General features: G+C 38.4%; 5 protein-coding genes across 6 annotated transcripts; 2 read left to right on the top strand and 3 right to left on the bottom strand.

Moving 5' to 3' along the window:
• Positions 1-272: 272 nt before the first annotated feature.
• On the bottom strand, positions 273-3,024 carry LOC113762536 (pentatricopeptide repeat-containing protein At5g59600). Its single transcript, XM_027306063.1, has 2 exons — positions 2,313-3,024; positions 273-2,154 (listed from the first exon to the last, which is right to left on the bottom strand). The coding sequence occupies exon 2, from the start codon at positions 2,098-2,100 to the stop codon at positions 445-447; it is 1,656 nt and encodes a 551-aa protein (XP_027161864.1). The 5' UTR covers positions 2,101-2,154; positions 2,313-3,024; the 3' UTR covers positions 273-444.
• Positions 3,025-3,034: 10 nt separating this feature from the next.
• On the bottom strand, positions 3,035-5,553 carry LOC113762448 (pentatricopeptide repeat-containing protein At3g24000, mitochondrial-like). The gene has a single exon (XM_027305943.1). It carries the CDS (start codon positions 5,428-5,430, stop codon positions 3,049-3,051), a length of 2,382 nt encoding a protein of 793 aa, XP_027161744.1. The 5' UTR covers positions 5,431-5,553; the 3' UTR covers positions 3,035-3,048.
• Positions 5,554-6,140: 587 nt separating this feature from the next.
• On the top strand, positions 6,141-10,452 carry LOC113775200 (dnaJ homolog subfamily B member 9). 2 transcript variants are annotated; one of them, XM_027319975.1, is made up of 5 exons: positions 6,141-6,575; positions 8,691-8,859; positions 9,265-9,297; positions 9,429-9,523; positions 9,774-10,452. In XM_027319975.1, the coding sequence occupies exons 1-5, from the start codon at positions 6,249-6,251 to the stop codon at positions 9,996-9,998; spliced, it is 849 nt and encodes a 282-aa protein (XP_027175776.1). In that variant the 5' UTR covers positions 6,141-6,248; the 3' UTR covers positions 9,999-10,452. The 2 variants fall into 2 exon arrangements, with proteins under 2 accessions (XP_027175776.1, XP_027175785.1); XM_027319984.1 differs by lacking the exon at positions 9,265-9,297.
• A 971-nt stretch (positions 10,453-11,423) lies between these two features.
• Positions 11,424-15,859, bottom strand: LOC113756417 (protein TOC75-3, chloroplastic). The gene is made up of 7 exons (XM_027300128.1): positions 14,526-15,859; positions 13,990-14,211; positions 13,780-13,887; positions 13,494-13,685; positions 12,960-13,208; positions 12,102-12,356; positions 11,424-11,915 (listed from the first exon to the last, which is right to left on the bottom strand). Exons 1-7 carry the CDS (start codon positions 15,771-15,773, stop codon positions 11,676-11,678), a joined length of 2,514 nt encoding a protein of 837 aa, XP_027155929.1. The 5' UTR covers positions 15,774-15,859; the 3' UTR covers positions 11,424-11,675.
• Positions 15,860-18,650: 2,791 nt separating this feature from the next.
• On the top strand, positions 18,651-20,717 carry LOC113783394 (pentatricopeptide repeat-containing protein At4g13650-like). Its single transcript, XM_027329521.1, has one exon. It carries the CDS (start codon positions 18,651-18,653, stop codon positions 20,538-20,540), a length of 1,890 nt encoding a protein of 629 aa, XP_027185322.1. The 3' UTR covers positions 20,541-20,717.
• The last annotated feature ends 521 nt before the right edge of the window (positions 20,718-21,238 follow it).

Below are 21,238 nucleotides of genomic sequence, written 5' to 3'. Positions count from 1 at the left end.
CACTTTCACAACTGTGTTCGAGTTTAAGAATTTACTAATTCTCCTCTTTAAGAGTTGCATAGGATTCGATTTGGGTTGTAAAAGTGTAGAAAACTACGAAGAGAAAATTTCTTATATGTCAAGTATGTAGCCTGATTCCTAGCTTAAAATTGGTTAATTGTTGACTTTATACTGTTAATATGGTACATGATCGACACTAACAATTTCACAGACAATTGACTGAACGATAAAACTGATTTATGTTTAACTAAATTTATTACGAGATCATCGTCTTAGATGAACTTAAACATCAATTTCACTATTTTTTTCTTCCGAAACGATAGAAGCTTTTATTACTCAAAAGGGTAACCATACATAATCATCAACTTCACTATGACAAATTTCTAAAGCTAGAAATTGGCCGCTCAGGAATCAACTCACTTGTTGCAACCACGGTTTAACGTCTCATACCACCTCTATCCAACTACAGCCAGGAAATTTTTTCAGTTTCTTTTTCTTCATTATCCTCTTCAGCCTCGTAGCTTTTCCCCACCTACTGGAAGCAGAATATAGATTTGACAACAAAACACTACTTCCTCGACTCTCAGGCTCAAGTTTAACCAGCTGATCTGCCGCAATTTCTGCTAGATCGACATTGCCATGCTGTCTGCATGCACCTAATAATGCTCCCCACACAAATGAGTCAGGCTCCACTGGCATCCTCTGAATGAAACCATAGGCCTCGGCAAGCTTCCCTGCCTTTCCAAGAAGATCAACCACGCAAGCATAATGCTCTAATCTTGGCTCAATCCCATACTTTTCTTGCATCAATTGGAATAGGCTCTCTCCAAGTGGTACCATCCCTGCATGACTACAAGCTGTCAGAGCAGCAGTAAAAGTCAAGTGATTCAGCTCTCTTTCTTCCTCTCTTAGCATTTTGTTGAATAGTTCAATTGCTTTGTCAGAATGTCCGTGATTTGCATAACCAAAAATCATGGAATTCCAAGTAACTGTATTCCTTTCAGGCATGCTGTCAAACAACCCCCTTGCTTCATTGATATACCCGCATTTGGCGTACATGTCGATGAGAGCACTCCTGACAAAGATATCCTTCTCCATTTCCATCACGATTGCATAACCATGTATTTCCTTTCCATGTTTTATATCTGCTGCAGTTGCACAAGCAGGTAAGAGACCACTGATTGTAGCTGTACTCGGACGCGTCCCAGCATCCAACATCCATTTAAATGTATCAAAAGCCTCTTTGTTACAAAAGTTCTGCACAAAACCAGAAATTACAGAAGTCCAGGACACCATATCAGGCTCAATCCCATCTTTGCGCATCTGTCTGAACGTTTCCCAAACCATCACTTCATCATTTTCTTGCGAAAATCCAGCAATAATTGTATTCCATGTGATCACATTGGTCTTCATTCCTAGTAACTTCATTTCTTGAACCAAAACCAATGCCTGCTTAACAATCCCATGTTGAACATATCCAGAAACCATAGCATTCAGAGCCACTAAATCTTTATCCACCATCCTGTCAAACACCCTTTTTGCACTCTTGATGTTCACACATTTCGAATACATATCAATCAGCGCACTGATCACAAAAGCATCAGACTCAAAATCATATTTCACCACCAAAGCATGTACTGTTTCACCAGTTCGCATATCGGAGAGTTGCCCACAAGCTTTTAGTGCACTAGGAATGACAAACTCACTGAGCTTTCGTCCTTCCTTTTGCATTTCAGAGAAAACATGCATTGCCTCCTGATACAACCCATTGCGAGCATAGGCCCCAATTAGAGCTACCCAACGTCGAACATTTGACTTGGGAATTTCATCGAACAGCTTCTGAGCATGGGATAACTGTTTGCACTCAGTATAAAAGGCTATGAGCTTAGAAGCGAAGTGGGGTTTACAAGCCAACCCGTTGATAATCAGGTGAGCGTGTAAAGCTCTACCAGATTGCAGGGCTCGATCTCGACCAAATTTCTCAATGATTTTTGTGTAGCTATTGGATGAGGAGTGAAAGGGACGGAAACTTAAAAGAAATTTCTGCAGAGGGCTCCATCTGGGAACGATTGTTGTACTAAGATCAGCCCTCCTAAACATGTGAATATCTACATTGGTTTAGGCAAGATCGATGTTGACACATATACAGAAGCTCTTCAAAATTCAAATCCACATCCCCGGTTATACGTAGGGTAGAAATCTCCGAACTTGATCTAAAATTAACAAAGCAGTTTAATGTTTTAAACCTTAATTGTGACAAAATATATGAGCACTTGGCTGCATTAGATGAAAGTGGTAATCGAAAATTGTACCTCTTTTTTCTTTCGTGAAATGGTATGCTGAAACGAAAGCTCTTTCTTCCAAGAGCTGAGAGTTATTGATGGATAGAAAATTGCGCTGGGAATAAAAGAACAAGGAAAAAAGAAACGAAACGCCGTTCAAAGAGGTAAGACCATGTAAGCTACAAACTTGAATCTAGTTTATCACCAGGGAAATGCTTCATGACTATTATCAATTCAAATAAATGCATGCATACATACATAATAACAATTGTACTACATGCTAATTTAAAGGGAAAATCTACCAAGAGTTCTACAGAGGTACAATTATGATCCCTCACAGGAAAAAAAAAAAGTAAAGGGATGATTTTGACAAGTCTTTCTTGAAAACTACCATCCCTATGCTTGAAAATACTTCCAAAAGCAAGCATTACGAGATTGTACAGCATGTTCAAGAAAGAATCCTAGTTGCTGCTTTCTACATTTTGGTAAAATTGGTTGAGACATGCTCTCATCTTAGCTACATGGCGTCATTGATAAGTAGTGGACAATTCTCCATTGCATTCTGATTGCATTGGAGTATCAAGTCCCTCTGAAAGTAGACTGACATCCATTTTGAACTCCTCTGATCAATTCAATGAAATTCGTTTAGTAGACTCCTGCAAATGCAGTACGATACACCTTGCAGCATGGTCAGATTAAAGAATTTTACTTCTAGTTCACAAAGGGGTCACTAACTAAAGATGGGTTATCCACATCTTAGTTAGCGTCACCAGAAATCCCCACAAGAACAGCAACCCTGCTTGAAGTGATGAAACCTGTAATTATCCCTTAGTAATATTTCATGTTTAGTAATCTTTGATATGTGCTTCATTGTTGTGTGACAATCTGAGCAGACTCGAATGTTCTTGAAAATACGAATAGGGGTTCCAGCAGGCAAATTTAATAAGCCAAAGCAAACTGCAAGCTTCTCACTATGATACAAAAGCTTCCCTTCATTACATAGTCCTAGTTCTGTATGAGGTGTAGATATCTCACTCAAAGTCGAAGCATGATTGACTACCCTGATATCATTAATGAGCTTCTCTAACAGGTCATATACTTCTGGAGTTTGAGGGTGAGTTGTATCTCCTGAAAAGAACTTGTACGTTTTATTTTTAACCTCAATCCAGCTATAACCTGGTTCCTTCTTAACCTCCTTCAGTTTCATTAGTTCTCTTTGCTTAACCAATTCACCTAATCTTCCTACATCAAAGTACATGTTTGACAAGGTGACATGAACTGATGCATCATCTGGTTCTAATTCTAGGATACGATTGGCAACATATTCCCCCAGTTGAAGGTCACAGTGACATCTGCAACCCGCGAGCAATGGTCTCCATATTGGGGCAGTGGGCTTGATTGGCAATCTTTTTATGAAATCTAGAGCATCCTCCAGATGTCCTGATCTGCTAAACAAGTCTACCATGCAGCAATAATGTGTTTCCTCAGGTATAACACTGTAGTTCATCAACATGGATTTGAAAAATTCTTTGCCTTCTTGAACTAATCCGCAGTGGCTACAAGCAGAAAGAACTGCAAGAAAAGTAGAACCACTTGGCTTTACACCCTCCACAACCATCTTTTTAAACAAAGATACAGCCTTCTCAAAGTATCCATGCTGTGAGTAAGCTTTGACCAAGCAATTCCATGACACAATATCCGGCATTGATATCTGGTCAAATACCTTTTCAGCATCATCTAAACTGCCACATTTTCCATACACTTCAATTAACGAGCTTGCAACATGTAAGTTTCTTTCAGAGCTGGCTTTAATCACCCAACAATGAATTTGCCTGCTTGTGGAAAGGGATGGGAGAGAAGAACAAGCTTTCAGGGCATTTGAAAAGGTGTACTCATCAATTGGTACGTAATTTAGAACCATTTTATGAAAAGCCTTCAATGCTGCTTCTATGTTATTATTGTGAACAAACCCTGCAATTAGTGCATTCCATGATACAGCGGATGCTATTGTACCCATCTCCTGAAGCTGTTTTTCAGCATTATCCATTTGCCCAAGCTCTGTATACATGTCTACGATTGCAGTGCCAACAAAAGCTCCTGAAGCCATGCCCTTTTTAACTAGTTGAGCATGAAGTGCATAACCATTGTCAAACTGCTTTATACCTCCACAAGAAGATAAGGCCATGGTCAATGTATATTCATTTGGTTCAAATCCATGTTGTCTCATCAAGTAGAACTGCAGCAGGGCCTTCTCTAATGCTCTTTGCTGGTAAAGTCCAGATATAATGGCAGTCCAAGATACAACATTCTTCTTAGGAAGACTTTGAAACAAACTTTGAGCATTCTCCATCATCCCAAACTTGCAATACATTGTCAAAAGAGAATTAGCAACAACTCCATTAACTACATCCTGCAGCTTCACTACATGTGCATGGAGCTGAATCCCTTCATTGATAGCAAAAACACTCCCACAACCAGATATCATGATCGAAAATGTGTAGTGATTCGGCCTTATTTCCCAAACTCCCATCTGGGCAAAGAGGCCTAAAGCTTCATCAAACATTTCATTGCTCAGAAACCCAGAAATCAAGCAATTATATGAAGCTACATCAATGGAAAGCATCCCATCAAAAACCTTCACTGCACTACCAATTTCGCCACACTTGGCATACATATTAACAAGAGCTGTATCCACAATCTTGTCACCACAAAACCCTGTCTTTATCACCAAAGCATGGAATATCTTGCCAACTCCTAAATTTCCTTCCCTACTGCAATAACTCAGTTGATCTACAATATTTTTCTTATCCGTCAAATTCCATTCCCAACAAAGCAAACCAGGCATTGCATTTACTCCCTGCTCTTTACATGCATCGTAAATGATTCCACTAATTAGTTCAAAGTCGGTGTCTTCTATTACACCCATTTCACTTCCATTTACAGGACGAGTCATACCGGAACCCGAGACAGAAACATTAATCCTTTGAGTGATTTTGTCAAGCAACTTAAAGTCATTCCTGAACCTGAGATGCTCAATTCCAAATTTCTTAATCCTTTGAGGCTCAAGAGGCTCTTTTTTGTTGCAAGCAAAAGAACATAAAGGTGAATTCCCCACAATCATCTTCCAAGTAGTTGCCATCAGATTCATATCTTATGATGATTGAATATGCATGGAGATTTGGCCGTCTCAGACACTTCAAAGACTATATTTGCCAATTTGGCAGCCTACAAGGACTTCTGTTTGAGCTCAAAATCTCAAACTCAAGCAAGGACTTCGACACCCATTTACAGCACTAGGAGAAAGAATGTACAAATACGTAGTTTTAAGGGACGGAGCACTAGTTCACTACAGAAAGCCTGATATTGTTAAGGTTGCAGTTCCTGCCAAATCTCAAAGCTAGGTGATTTTTTTTTTTTTTTTTTACTGGAAGCTAGAAGCGAGGCGATATTTATTTAACCAATTAAGAGAGGTACCTGGCCCGCAGGGTAGCTCGAGCGGTCTACTCCCTCTCCGATCTTCCTGATTTGTCCAGGGTTCGAGTCCCGCTGTTAACGTGTTCGATGTGGAGTGGGGTCTCCTCTCCCGGGCCGCAGGGGATTAGTCGGGCCCCGTAAGAATTGACCCGAACACCCCTGCGTCGACAAAAAAAAAAATAAAAAAAATAAAAAAATTAAGAGAGGTATCTCGTTACCATGCTTTTTTGGAGATGTTTTAAAATATTTATCATGTATAAAAATTAAATTTTTGATACGACAAATAAATTGATATATATATATATATATTTTTTCATCCTTGTCGGCTTCTGGTGGTTAAAAATAGGTAACAATTTGTCAACCGGGGGATTTAAGGGCCGCACCACAAAAAGGATAGATGCCGTCCCATCCACAAGCGTTCTCCTCTCCCCTTGAAGGAGGAGAAAATCACCGGAAACTACTGGCTGTAGTTATGAATACAAGTTCAAGAACATGCATGGATTTGCTCCGTCTCTGACACCCTTTAGAAACTTCCTAGCTGTAAAACCATTATTGTTCTCTGAAGCTCAATCCAAGTTTTTGGTACCGGATTGCAGCAAGTTTATTGTGATAAAGCAACCGGGTTTTTCTCACACTTTGAGCTGCAGAAACTACTACTGCTATGGAGAGAGGAGAAATAAGAGGTGCGCTAGTGTGAGGGCGAGTCGAAGAGAGTCTCCACACGAAGTTTTAGGAGTGTCTCCTTCTGCAACTCCCAATGATATCAAAAGGGCCTATCGCAAGCTCGCTCTCAAGTATCATCCCGATGTCAATAAGGAGGTGTGCTTCATTAATCTTGGTCATTATATTTATGGGATTTATTAATGTTTTCTGGTATTTTCTCCTGCTGATCTATAGTCTGTGTTCCTGTGATCTTTGTCCACTTAGTTGAAATTGTCACACATCTCAAACCTAATTTACTGTTACTATGCAAGATTAACATCAATATGTTTAGAAAAGTGATGATTTTTGAGCACTCGTCCAAGGAAATACGTATAGACTGATTTAAATTTTGATTTCCTGGTTCAAAGTTTGGTTTCCTCGAGTAGGAACGTGAGCGGGTACAAATAATGCTGCCTCGACGAACTTTGTCAACCAAAGTCGGAAAATTTTAATACTAGCCTTTACTCCAGCTAGCTAGATCTTAAAAGACTTTCCTTGGGACATATAATAATATCCTCTGTTATTTTTGTCTGAAGACTTCACTCGGTTCGCTGGTGTATATAAACCATTTCCAGAAATATGGCCAATTAATAAAATTGGAACTGTATACAATGTTGCCTTGTGAGCTCTTTGAGAATTGAAAGCTGCATCTTGGGTGGTTAATGGTAAGGATACGTTGGAGAAATTCCTAGAAATTGTGCTGTTATTCTTTGTATTTCCTCTTCCTTTCTTGCATTCTTCTTTTAATCTCCTTAAGAATCTTTTGCCTTGCATTTTGGGTGCCGCATCAGCACTCAATTGTCCTTGTTAAGGTATTGATAATCTTTTAGTAAATATTAGAGACGATTGACTGATGCTGGAATTTTCATGCTCTCTCCGCTTTCTTCACCCTCTTATTATAGTGCACAATTACCCTTGTCTCTCTTCCAAATTGCACGTCTCCTTGGCTAATGTCCATCAGAAACCAATTGTCTAGTTCCTTTCTGCTAGCTTCTCAACAGGGCCGAAGCATCTAATTGCTAGCAGGCACTGCCACGTTTACCTTTTGGTGTACTTGTTGTGGGGCTTTAACTCAAGGCCAGTAGTAAGTTTGCAGAAAGGAAGAGAGAGAGAGAGGGATGGGGAGAGGAGGGAGGGAAGTGGAGGTGAGTATGAGGGTGAAAGTGGAATGCATATAGTGGTGGCAAAAGGAGGACTTCTGATGGGTCAAATATCATGGAAGTGGTTCAATCCATATTTGAGCTTGTCTCATTATACCTTCTGGCAGAGGACATTAACTTTATTTTGCATTTGAGACAATGAACAGACAGAGTCTCAGAAGATGGTTTTTCCATGTCTAAAGGATTTAACATATTTGAGCTCATCTCATTATACCTTGTGGCAGAGGACATTAGCTTTATTTTGCATTTGAGACAATGAACAGACAGAGTCTCAGAAGATGGTTTTCCATGTCTAAAGGATTTAACTATGTTTATTAAACTGCCAGTAATGACATCAAGCAAATATTGTTACTTGGGACTCTATTCTAACTTCAAGGGCTTGTCTTTTGATAACATCCATCATCCCTCTACTGTCAAGCTCATTTCATTAATGCTGTTAAGAACAAAAGGAGTATCATTTAATTCGGTTATTTATTCAATCATGACTACTAGCATGATTGTCTATCGAGCTGATTTATATGATGATTGCAAATTTTCAAGGCTATTCGCAAATAAGCATCTCATACAACACTAGAATGTCACGTTCGGACAAGAATTGACATGTTAATAGAAGAGTCCTGGCTCATTTTATTACCTTATTGCCTTTCTAAGTACATGTTTTTTTCCTACTTTTTCTAACATCTTTTAAGCACTCTATACAGAAAAGATGCTTCTCGTTCCATTTTGGTTCTGTATACTGTGACAATTGTCAAATGGTGGACTTCATTGGAGTGAAAATATTTGAAAGTGTAAATCGCGTTCTCAATCAGCCACAAGCGGTAGTTTGCTGTTATTCTGGAATATGGATTAACAACATAATGTAAATGGAACAAGGGGTAAATATTGTCTGCTTAAAATCTTTGAAGAGCAAAGAATTTGTAAATCCAGGCTATTTTGTGTAATTCACTCAAAGGGATTTCAGTTGTGTTAACCTTGAAATATGAGTTCATGTATCAGACATACATTATTGGTTCACCTCCAACTCTTTGTACCCATTACAACCTCTGATTCTTTCTCCGTTTAATATCTGCAGGCGAATGCACAAGAAAGATTCATGCGGATTAAGCATGCGTACAATACATTGCTAAATAAATCTGACAGAAGATTTGATAAGGGAAACCGTGGATCTGAATCTTCTTATTCCACAGCTGGTAGAAATGATAATTGGACTGTGAACAATGATGAAGAGTTTTATGGATTTGGTAAAATCTACCTGCTCTTGGAAATCTTATGCTGTTTGACTAATGAGATTTTTGGTTTCTGTGCTGCATTTATGTGTTACTTTTGTTTTCTGTTTGCTTTTACTCTGAACAACCTTAAGTTGTGAGAAATGTCTTAGAAGGTCAGTTAGCTACCCTGGCTTTGTCCTGTCCTCCTTTTTTTCCCACTGGTACGAACTTGACATTTCATCCAAAACGAGTCACAGCTTGTCTTGCCCTAACAACTTGTACAAATTGATGTTATTGTAATTGTTCTTTATGCAATTTTCAGTTCTAGCTTTTCATTTCTATTTTGCAAGGCATTGCATGAACACAGAGCGCATCTAATGCTTTAGAGTATGACATTCTCTCCCATCTATTCTCATGTTTAACCCCTTCATGCTGCAGGTAACTTTTTGAGGGATGTCCAAATATCCATAGGTAGATATGTGCACTTTGCATGACAATGAGAGCCCTGATACCACCTTGCATTATCTTTCTTAAAAATGCTTTTCATCTCTGTCTTGAAGTTAATATGCACATGGTTTTGACGTTTAGATGTTTTGTTGCAGAGGACTTCTTTAAGGATCTTCAAGAAGAATTTCGGAACTGGGAGGCTGGTGCTGATTCGCAAGGAAAGCCAAAGAGCTTGTGGGAGGAATTGGCGGTAAGAGATTTTCTGCGCTTGAAGTAGACTGAGTAGAAATTCATTAGAAAGAGGGAGGTGCTTGCTGGGTAAAAGCACTATTGGTTCTCTTATGTTATTTCTTTGTTCTTTTGAGCCTGGGGGTTGAAGCATGTTGATTATATCCTTCCATTGGCCAATTTTTTATTTGCTTTTTTTTTTTTTAACTGAAAGCACCAATGATATGATCAAGGTGGCGGTTGCAGCTTGTCACTAATTTGATTGTCTGCAGGAAATTGGAGAAGAATTTGTTGAGTTTTTGGAGAAAGAGCTGAACATTTCTGACGTTGAAGCGGAACAAACCAAGGGTAACCAGCAGCAACGGGGTAATGCATCCTACGGATCAAAGGAAACAGGAAATGTAAACCAAAATGATGCAGGCAACAGTGGGATCGAGGAAAATATCAATGATATCGAGGCAGCCCTTGCGCAGTTGAAGAAGGAACTGGGTCTTTAAGGATTCTACGCTCAAAAAGATTTAGGAATGAGGACTAAAACTTGTTGCTTTTGGAATGGGATTTTGAGGAATCGGGTTGTGATTTTGGTATAATTTTCTGGTTGGATGAACCCAAACAGCTTCCGGCTAACGCTGCCTAATCTGCGACAGGATGTTTTACGTCAAAGTTGAATTTTTTTTCACCCGTACTATCTGAAATTCATGGTGGCCGTCTCGCCAGATTCCAAGTGTACAAGAATTGTGTAAATCTGGCCATGATTGTGAATCAAAGAGAGAGAAAGTGTAACTGATAAAAAGAAAGGTGTGTGGATAAATTAATTGTACAATTTCACATCTCCTGTTTCTGTTGTGCCAAAATAATTCATCTTTTAGGGGTAATTTCAGAAACCTTGGCACTCGAACTTTGAAAAATCTCACTTATGTTACCTCTCTTACTTTAAGCTTTTTTGTTTCATTTGCAGTCCATTTTAATAAATAATATTAACAAATTTATTTGAAAGAGTAAATATAATCTCATTTCAATATTGCCCCTTGTTATCTTATTTTTTATTACAAAAACGTGAGTATATTAATAAAAAATAACAATAAAAATAAAAAGTGTGAAGGTTTATTTTGATTGGATAAAATGTAATACATTTTTAAATACCAAGAGTTAATATATGAAAATTTATTGAAATTTTTGCAAGTTACAAAGATAATATTTTCTTTATTGCAATAATGTGTTTTGAGTTAATTTAAGTTTTATAAATCAATTGCATTTTTTTGAATTTTTTAATTTTTTTGCCCAAATCGATAGCTTGAAAGTTGAAAAGATATAACATGCTAAAAATTATATAAAAACTTATCTCTATCGTTTTTAAGCCAATGCAAAAAGGAATTATCATAATTGTAAATTATTACAAGTTATTTTTAAAAGTATTGTAAACTATTCACAATTTTAAGTAATTTAACATTTCTTATCTGAACCAATGACTTAAAAGAGTTTTTTGATCTTGTTATCAATCTTTAAACTTTTATTAAAAAAAAAACCCATCAATCAATTTACAAAAATTAAAAGATAAATTTGATGTGCCATGACAATTAACAAATAACAAGAAAAGGGCAAATTTGAATGAATTTATCTTTTCCATTCCAAAATGAATTTTTTTAATATTATATTTTGAAATCGCTTTCAAATGTTACAAAAAGTTTATTAGGAAAGTGCAATTTTTCAAAGTTTAAGGGTACTGAGTGGACCTGTTAAAAACGTCAAGGGAGGTTTCTGAAATCATCCCAATCTTTCATCCAACTGCTTTTCTCTATTTTCTTTCCACTTGTTTCTGTGAGTTCGAAAGAAATCGGAGCCTGTTCGGCTTATTGTCAAGTTGGCTGCACTGTGAAAGAGCATATTGATAACCAATGGTAATCATCTTGCACGGAGAGATGTGTGCGGAAGTAAAAACAACTTGCAACGCATATATTAAGGCACAAACTCACATCCTCAACTGTCAATGAATCCTCAAAAGTTAAAATAGTACTACAATACTTGCATTTGTCTAATATACTGTCTCTGCTGAATTTTCCCAGTTGCAGAAACCAGTCTAACTGGATAGCCAAAGTCCTATGCAGCTCAAACCCAAAATTTGTAAATTCCGACGCAGCAATATGTGTGTCAGTGAGAACCAGAACCGAAATGTCTCAGAATCTCTCACCAAACCGGAAGAACAAGGCTCCAGTTCCAGAGTTATGATCAACTGCATATTCTGCTCGTACTAAACCTAGCTTAACTCCAACACCATAAGAGGAACCATGACCCATCCGCCGATAAACCTCTGTTGGATTTCCTTTCACATCCTTTGAACTTCCAAGATCATTTCCGTGTTCTGCAAATGCATAAACATGTGTATTCCTCACAGGTACCCGTAGCTCAGCAGCGAACTGCGAATACCAAATAAATTAGTCAGATGATGAGCAAAAAATGTGGACGAGGGCTGAGAATTTTTGGCATCAAAAGATGCTTAATCAAACCCATCCATGTTTTCATAAAAGTTTCTTCCTCCAATCATAAATGGAAAACGTCTGATAAAAGGCAAAATGTAGCTTCTCTCAATACCATACACAAACCTCAAGAATATTTCGAGCGGCGCCTATCTCTCCCATGTTGTAACCCCTTACTGAATAAGGTCCACCAAGCGTAAAAGCATCGTAACTTGGCAGATCGCCTACACAACCACCATAATGGCCATGCAGAACTAAGACAGGCGGTGGTGGCCTACCAGCACCTTCTTCCACTTCCTTTAACTGGATAAATCGTGTTAATGTCAACTGGTGACGGTTAAAGAATGGGAACTTACTGCCGATACCAAGTCCTTGGTCAAGCTACAATTAACAGATAACAGTGTGCATCTCAGTGAATCAAGAATGTGTTTTATCCATACATCATCAAAAGCTGAAAGACCAGAGTTATAAAAAATTCATCCTCTGATATTCCCAACAAAGATTGCAAAACAACATTCAGCTTAAACAACCGGATTTAACTTCAGGATAAACTTCTTGAGTATTCAGATGTATGATATTGGTCATCAAAACAAAAGCAGCAAGATTTATTTTCCCCAGCTATGGATAGGCTAGGCATTAAACAGAATGTGACATCTTAAAGGAGAAACTATCAGAAAACTAATTGCTTACCCCCCCCCCCCCCCAAAAAAAAAAAACTATAAAGAAACTGATTAATTCACTACAAGCAACTTCCACCATGCACAACTAGAAAGCAACAATGTATCAATCTCACCAGCATAAACGAGGCATTTTATAGACCACAAAAAACCGGGGTACCCTTCTGTTTCATTTGGGTAGAGGGGCAGGAGGAGTAACAAACAATCGGTTACAACCCAAACCATTTGAGAGTCAGTTGACCATACAATTAGTCTGGTCAATCAGATAGTATAGAAAGCGAATCTCAAACATAAAGATAAAACTCACCTGGAATACATTCCTTTCCCCAACTATTGCCCCATTCATGAACTTGGTATTATCCCGTGTTATATTAGCTTGTACAAATGCCATGCGGTCAATGCCAGTTCCACTTAATGTTGTTGGAGGTCCATCTGCACTAATTCCTCCATTAGGAAGGACCCTTTGACCGTGAGAAGAGATGTGACTGGCTTCATCACGTGTTGTAATCTCTTCGAAAACAAGACCATAGGTGAATTTGCTCTGGCGAGTGAAGTTCTGGAAGAAATATATCTGTTCGTTACTTAATAAAGGAGAATACCACCAAAATACTATCTCGTTCAATTTCCTCTTGTTCGGTGGAGGACCAGCATTAAACTATTGCTTTATAAGTTAAACCAACAAGCGACAATAATGTTTGAGAAACAGCTCACACAAATGTGACAATAATTGGTGCAACTAAGAGCAACTCACAAAGCACAGCAGAATGCTACAAAAGTCCAGATAATTCATTACAAACAGTCCAAGAAACTCAATGCATAATTAAAAAGTCCACTGGTCTACCTCAGTAAGGTTGGCCTTAACTCCAGCTCGATCAACCCATATAGGTGGGACTTCATCTATGCCTGGCCCACCTGTGAAGACTGGGCTCAACTTTCTGCTGTTGAAGCAGCTAGCACGGAAAGTACGGTTACGAGGGTTATATACACCATCAAAGTATGGATGAACGTACTCGAGCTTGAAAGCCAGATCATCCTGCAAAACAACATTGGATCAATGTTACACAATAAAGAATTGCCAATATATAAAAATAAATCTCCACAATGAAGCTCCTTAGCTGTACGGTCACCTGAGGATTTAGTAAGTTGCTTGTGTTGACTGAACCAAGAAGTGATCTATTTAGGCCTTTGATATTCCTATGTTCAAAAGATACTGTTCCACCAGGCTGGATTGAAGCCTGAACAAAATACACAGATGAAATGGCGGTTATTAAGAATGCTTATGTTGCTAGTGAAGCATTCAAACTGAAAGCTACATATGAACTACTTAAAATAAGTACCAACGTAGGACGACCTCCCCGTCCAGGAACTATGCTCCATTCTGTGCTAACTTCAGCTGATGCCTGCTCTAATTCCTTTAATTTGATTTCGACAATGATCCCTCCCTCGTTCTTCTCATCAGGACGTGGATTAACCTCAATATTGGAGAATAGGCCTAAAGAATTGATATTCCTCAATGCTTGTTTTCCAGCTTCAATATTAAACACTTGCCCCTTCTGTAGCTGAAAAACCAATTCAAGCACCACCCCTCAACATCCATTTAAACACAACACAATCCCCAGATTTTAATTGAAAAATCTGGGGTAAACTTCCAAATCCTGAATAACATTCATATATGACTTAATAATCAATGCTTTAAAATCAACAAATCAAATGCATCATTAACAACTACAGACATCTTGTTCGCTTTTAGCTTGCAAATACAAAAAACAAGAAAAAGGTTAATGCAACGAAAGTTCACCACAATCACGAACATACAAGCTGTTGATAAAGAGTAAAACCATAATCTGCACAATCAGGGGAATGCATTGATTACCTGCCGGGGCAAATCCCTTCTGACGACAGCCAGCTGAGTATTTCCTTCGCAGACATTGCCCAACTTATCCTGAAACTGAATGACCAACTGCGTGATATCTCCTTCCACCACCTCACAAACCACCTCCCTGGTATTCAAATTTCCAAAATTTACTACTTGGGCGCAGGCATAGCCATTCTCATGGTACCATTGCTGCACGCGATCCCTAATCTTCTGCAGGAGCCTCGCGCTCACAGCACCTTTCTCCCTCAACAACTGTAAGATCTCCCTTTGCACCGGCGTTGGCAACAAACAGGGCCTCGCCTTTTGCATCCTCCTCCTATAATCTTGCTCTTGACTCCTGTAGAATTCTATCCTCTCCTTCTCAGTCATATCCGGGTCCATTTCAATCGGCTTCGACTGCTGCATTAACCCCACATTTATGCACCTAAACCTATCCGCAGATTGCCAAGTACTCTCCAAGAATGATATAGTGAGCCCAATTGTTCCATCCGGATTTGTTTTGGCATCCAAGTCAACTTTTTCGAACATCCCACAGCCCGCAAGAGTTTCAAGCTCTTTTTGGAGCTGGGCTTTCGTGTAGACCCCACCCGGGCGAATGGTAACCATTTCAAAGAAGGAATCCTCCGTCCCTTCTGTAGTTGACCCGCGGCGGCGATCGAAGAATAGGATGTCGGAGACCTTGTATTTCTTGAATCCGCTAAGCCTGCTGAGCTGGATTGTAATGTTGGCCGGCAAGCCATGAGAGTCCCAATCCTGAGATGGTTCGTCGTCCTTGGCTATCGCCGGCTTCGGGGAGAAAAGCCGGGACCAGAAATCACCACCCTCTCCGGCGCTCCCGCCTCCTCCACCACCGCCTCCGCCTCCGGAGTTGGAATTCCCGCCGCCGCCGCCAAGGAAAATGTGGGCAGTAGCCCCGAGGACAGTGGCGCCGAGGACGGTGGCGCCGACACTGGTGCCAAGGACGAACGAGGTTTTAAGAACGTAGTCGAGGGGACTAGTAGAGTGGGGGCGAGTATCGGATTTTTGGTGAATGGGTTTGGGGGGTTTGGAAGGGGAGGCGTAGGAGGATGATGAGAGAGGGGCGAGCGTGGATTGGATGGTGGAGGAGGTAGAGAAGTTAGGGAGGAATGGGGCAGTGGCGGAGGAAGTGGAGAAATTGCGGCGACGAGTACGGGAAGAGGGGAGATTGAGAGGGTAGGCCAAGCCCGGAGAGGCCATCGCCGCCATTTGGGATAAGGCAGCCATGACGCAAACAGTGAAAGAAGCTGTTGGAGGAAGGGACGCTGCCGTGGTGTTAACTGCACCCCTGCGCTTCTTTAGCCTCTCCCTCTCTCGACTCAGTGTCTATAAGGGTTTAAGAATTTTTAGAGTTGGGTTTATTAATATTATCGACGGAAAAAAAAAAGTAGCAAGAATGTACAGTTAGGTGAATTTTTTTTTTTTGGGAAGAAGGAATTTAATTAGGAGTAATTTCAGAAACCTCCCTTGAGGTTTCTGACAATTACAGACCTCCCCTTAAGTTTATTAAATTACACCTACCTCCCTTGACCATACTATTCTAAAGAGCTTAGCTAATCTTGTTGGTTTGAAGTTACTATAGAGGTTTTGTTTTTTGTTCGTAGGTGCGTCCCGTATGATATTTATATAACAATATACGTCCAAAAGGCCTTTTTTCTCAAAAGTTCTAAACTACCCTTTTTTGTACAAAAATAAAACAAAAATTATTTTGCCAATTGCTTTTTTTCATATTTAAGCTAAAACCACTATACTAACAAACTAGTCTAACAAATAGTGTAATTCCAAATTCTAAACCCAAGCAATTCCATCATCATAATCATAAAATTGTTTCTCCCAAAATATTTCTGAAAATGCATTTCATTCTTCAAAAATATTCTCACCATATGGTTCCATCTGGTCAAACTCACAATCAACTACCCTTATGTTAGCATAATTTTCAACATAGGGTATCATGGTTTGGTTCCATATAAGCGGCTTAACTCCTACTACATGAGCCACTTAATGGGCTTGAAAAAAATCCTTATGGGAGATTTAGGCATAGATGGGATTAATCAAGTTTAAGAAAAGAAAAGGCATCATTATGACTATAGAGATTTTCAAGAAATTCATTTTGCCAAAAATCAAAATTCTATTTACAACTAATCACATCCCAAACTTCAAACCCAATGCCTACACCTTCTCAAAACAAAATAATCTAACCTACCATTAAATCTCCAAACATGTTAACGTCTTAAATACAGAAAAGAAACTCTATCTCCATAACGAACTACAACCAATAATTGTCAAGTATAAAAAGAAATGGAAATATACTTTTTAATATCTTAAAAAGTTTTTTGGATAGATGATAGACAAATTAGTAAATTTATCAATTTCAATCCCTCGTGCTCTTTTAACCAATGATTGCGTTATTTGTTTCATTATTATTGTATGCCTTTTCATCTCCTTTTAATTTGATCATGAAATTGGATTTTACTTCAATCATCATATCTAATCTTTCAACTAAACATGTGATTTGACAATTCCAAAGAGAAAAAAAGGAGAAATAGAAATATATAATAGAGTTTGAGGGATCACTTATGGTGCGATTGGCTGCAATTATAGGTAATAGTTTGTGGTAATTTGAGATCGAATTATAGGAGAAAGGGGTTGATGGATGAAAATAAAGTGATAGTAAGTGAGAGAGAATCATCGTTGGCTGTAACTTGTAAATAGAATAGCTGAAAAGGTCAGGTTTCTCTTTGTTTTTTTTTTTAATCTCATTTCATTATACTATGGATTATTTATTAATTATTTATTAAGTGAAGGTCATTATAGTCATTTTATTGTGACAAAAGAGGTTAGTATAATTTGTAATAATTGAGAGGAGCCGAAAGAAATTGTCATAAACCTCAGGGGAGGTTTGTGAAATTATCCCATTTAATTAAGAAGGCAAACATAAGGAAATTGAGGCATGAGAAAACCATTTTGCTTTGCGTCTTTAAGGACAAACATTTTGCTATGTGATATTTGTAATATAAAAGGTGATGGAAAAGACAAAAAATTATATTTGTAATACAAGCAAATAATTTTTTGACAAATAATTCCTATCCATTATCTCAAAAGACAAATTACTAATTTTTGCTATAGCTAATGGAAGTTGGGAGAGAGAATCAAATCAAATCAAATGAGCTATTTAATTGAAATGTTAATCACACTTTATCCCTCCACCTTTTGGGATAGTCACACTTTACCATCTTTATCTCTAAAAATACATACTTTTATTCCTCATGAAAATTAGTCAACCTTAAATACCCTAACTTCGTGAAAAAAAAGTGTGTTGTGATAATATTGCTCCTTTGTTGCTGAAATTATCTATAATTTACTATTTTCGTTCTTTTATTTGCCCAAAAAATGAGTTTGTTTTAATCTCTATTCTCCACTTCAAGTTTAAAAATAAGGTATAGCAACCTTTTTTAGTAAATTTGGTTAATTATTTAATAGTTGATTAATTTAACAAATAAAAAATGATAACAATATTATTATAATAGTTTACATAAGCTAAAGCAAAAAAAAAAATTAAAATAACATGCTTGATATTTCCTTTTATTTTCAAAATTTTGCCAACTATATTTATTGTTATTACTATGTTATTTATCCTTGTTATTTGATTTAAAGTCTAATAAATTGAAAAAAGGTGTATATATAGATATATATATATATATATATATATATAGAAGAATGAATAGTAATCCAACAAGAATAAACAAACATTTTAAGAATAATAAATTAAATGTAAACTTTTTTCTTCTCTTATCAATTGGATATTTTTGTATAGTAGACATGATGGAGAAGATCAATATCTTTTAGCAAGAAAAAAAGACTAGTAATTTATAACTAATTTTATAAATAAAAGGGCAACAATTCACTTTTTTTTGTGGGAATTAGATTTCTTACCTTGACTAATTTTAATGTGGGTGTAAAAATAACTTTTAAGGTTAAGGGTGATAAAGTGTGACTACCCCAAAGTTCAGGGAGACAAAGTGTAATTAACCCTTAATTGAATAGCCAAAGGTAGACGATTGCCAGCTGCGAGCACGACCCAGAAAAAATGGAAACGGCGAGAAAATGATATTGCGGTCACATACATGTCACTTCCGGTACACCTTGGCAAACTCGGCGAAAGTGACCAATCATCGCTTTTCAGGCGCCGTAACAACCCATAATTACCATATCCAAGGCCCAGTAAATTCTTTCCACTCCTGTGATTTTCAAGACTTCACAACTCACCCAGGAAACAACCAATTGAACTGTTTTACAGATTTAAACCTCTTAGCTGAGTTTCATCAGCATGGGTTTTTACACAGACCCCATATTGTCAACAGAATCATTTCCACTTGCTCAAAATTTGGCTCATATTCTGTTGGGATTCAAATGCATACCCATGTTATTAAAATGGGATTTGGTTCAAATATCTATATCTCAAGCGCCTTGGTTGATATGTATTGCAAATGTGGTACCGTTGTGTCGGCTCACCATTTGTTTGATGAAATACCGGAGAGAAATGCTGTGACTTGGAATTCTTTAATTTCTGGTTACCTAGAAACCCTTTGTCCTGGAACAGCAATGTACTTATTCACAGAAATGCTAAGATTCGGGATATTTCTGACGCCATATAGCATTTCGGCAGCTCTTGTGGGTTGTGCCCAGCTTGAAGATTGCTGGCTTGGGGCTCAAGTCCATGCTCTGGGTTTAAAATTTGGTTTTGAGTTTAATGTTGTTGTGGGGACTGGTTTAATTGATATGTACGCCAAATGTTTGGATATTGAAGCCTCAAGAAGTGTGTTTGATAGAATGGTTTGTAAGAATGTTCTCAGTTGGACATCAATGATAACTGGTTATGCACAGAATAAGCTCTCCTTGGAGGCAATGACTTTGTTTCGGGATATGTTGCGGGTTGGAATTGAGGCAAATTATGTGACATATAACAGTTTATTGAGGTCGTTTTGTTGTCCTGATGACCTAGACCATTGCAGGGAAATCCATTGTCGTATAGTTCAGGAAGGTTTTGAGTCTAATATTTTTGTGTCAGTTACACTGGTGACTGTATATTCAGAGTGTAGTTGTAGCTTAGAGGAATTCTATCGAGTTTGTTCAACTATTACCCTTTGGGACCAAATCTCATGGAATGCAGTCATTGCCGGTTTTTCCAATTTAGGAAGTGGTGAGGAAGCACTAACCTGCTTCTCAAAGATGAGGCAGGCAGGCATCGGTGTTAATATTTTCACGTATGCAAGTGTGTTGAAATCAATTGGTATTATTTCAGCTCTTGAAGTGGGGAAGCAGATCCATAGTCTGGTTACCAAGGGAGGGCATGCTTCAAATATCTGTGTGCGGAATGGGCTTGTTTCCATGTTTGCAAGATGCGGTAATCTTAGTTATGCAAAGAAAGTATTCACGTTGATGGATGAACATGATGTCATATCATGGAATTCACTGTTGTCGGGCTATTCCCATCATGGATATGCCGAGGAAGCTATTAGAATGTTCGAAGAGATGATGACCACTGGGGTTAAACCAAATCTAACAACATTCCTCATAGTGCTTTCTGCTTGCAGCCATTGTGGCCGGGTGGATAAAGGACTCGAGTATTTTCAGTTGATGAAAGACGATGATAGCCTTCCACCACCCAATTTAGAGCACTATGCTAGCATTGTTGATCTGTATGGTCGGGCTGGTCATCTTCAGGAAGCCGAGGCATTCATTGATAACATGCCAATACAGCCAGGACCCTCGATGTTCAAAAGTTTACTGGGTGCTTGTCAAGTTCATGGTGACAAAGAAATTGCAGTACGATCTGCAAGAAGGCTTGTGGAGCTTTGTCCAAGTGATCCTGCAACTTATGTTGTGCTATCAAATATCTTGGCCTGTGAAGGTAGTTGGAATGATGCAGCTGGTATCCGCAAGATAATGTGTGATAGACAAGTGAGGAAAAACCCTGGATATAGTTGGATTTGATTCCAAAGAGCAACTAAGTTTAAGCCATGACATTAGGGGTGGGAGATCTGTACATCAAGATATGAAATCCTAACAGGTAACTTCGCGTGATTATGCCCAGGAAACATTCTTGCATTTAATTTAGGCAAACTAATGGACAGTGTTGTGAAGTTAGTCTTGGAGGACCATCTTGAGGAATGAGGAGAATAGTTGTAGACTTGTAGTAACAGCAATCGGGGAACTTTTGGCTCGACAGATGTTTTTTAACCCAATATTTTTCCTAACCGCCTGTCGTATTATGATTTTGGAGTTGGACTCTCACTAGCCGGAAACAAGAATCAGCCAATTTCATTCTTTGCAATAAAGTTTTAATTTCGTATTCTTTTTCGGTTTAGAAGTACCATCAAAAGGTCCCGGCAAATGCATCGCCTAGGTTCGGTGCTTTGCATTCTGAATACATAATACACGGAAAAGTACTTGATACTTGCTACAGAAGTCGAAGCCCAAAATAAAAATAGCCTGTTGCAAGAGCTTGTTGCCACTTGGAGAGCTAGGAGCCCTCGTACTCTAACGTCCAAAGTGGATGGTTAGATGATCTGTGGTTTGTGTCGTTTACGGTTCTGTAATCCACAAGGAACCCGAAAGCCATGCATTTACCAACGCTGTCTGCGCTTAAATTTTCCCCTCAGTTTAAACTTTCACAGAACCGGTGAAGAGGA

The sequence above is a fragment of the Coffea eugenioides genome, chromosome 1 (genome assembly GCF_003713205.1).
Source record: "Coffea eugenioides isolate CCC68of chromosome 1, Ceug_1.0, whole genome shotgun sequence".
NCBI classification, from domain to species: domain Eukaryota; kingdom Viridiplantae; phylum Streptophyta; class Magnoliopsida; order Gentianales; family Rubiaceae; genus Coffea; species Coffea eugenioides.
This window is presented reverse-complemented; position numbering and strand designations above follow the sequence as displayed.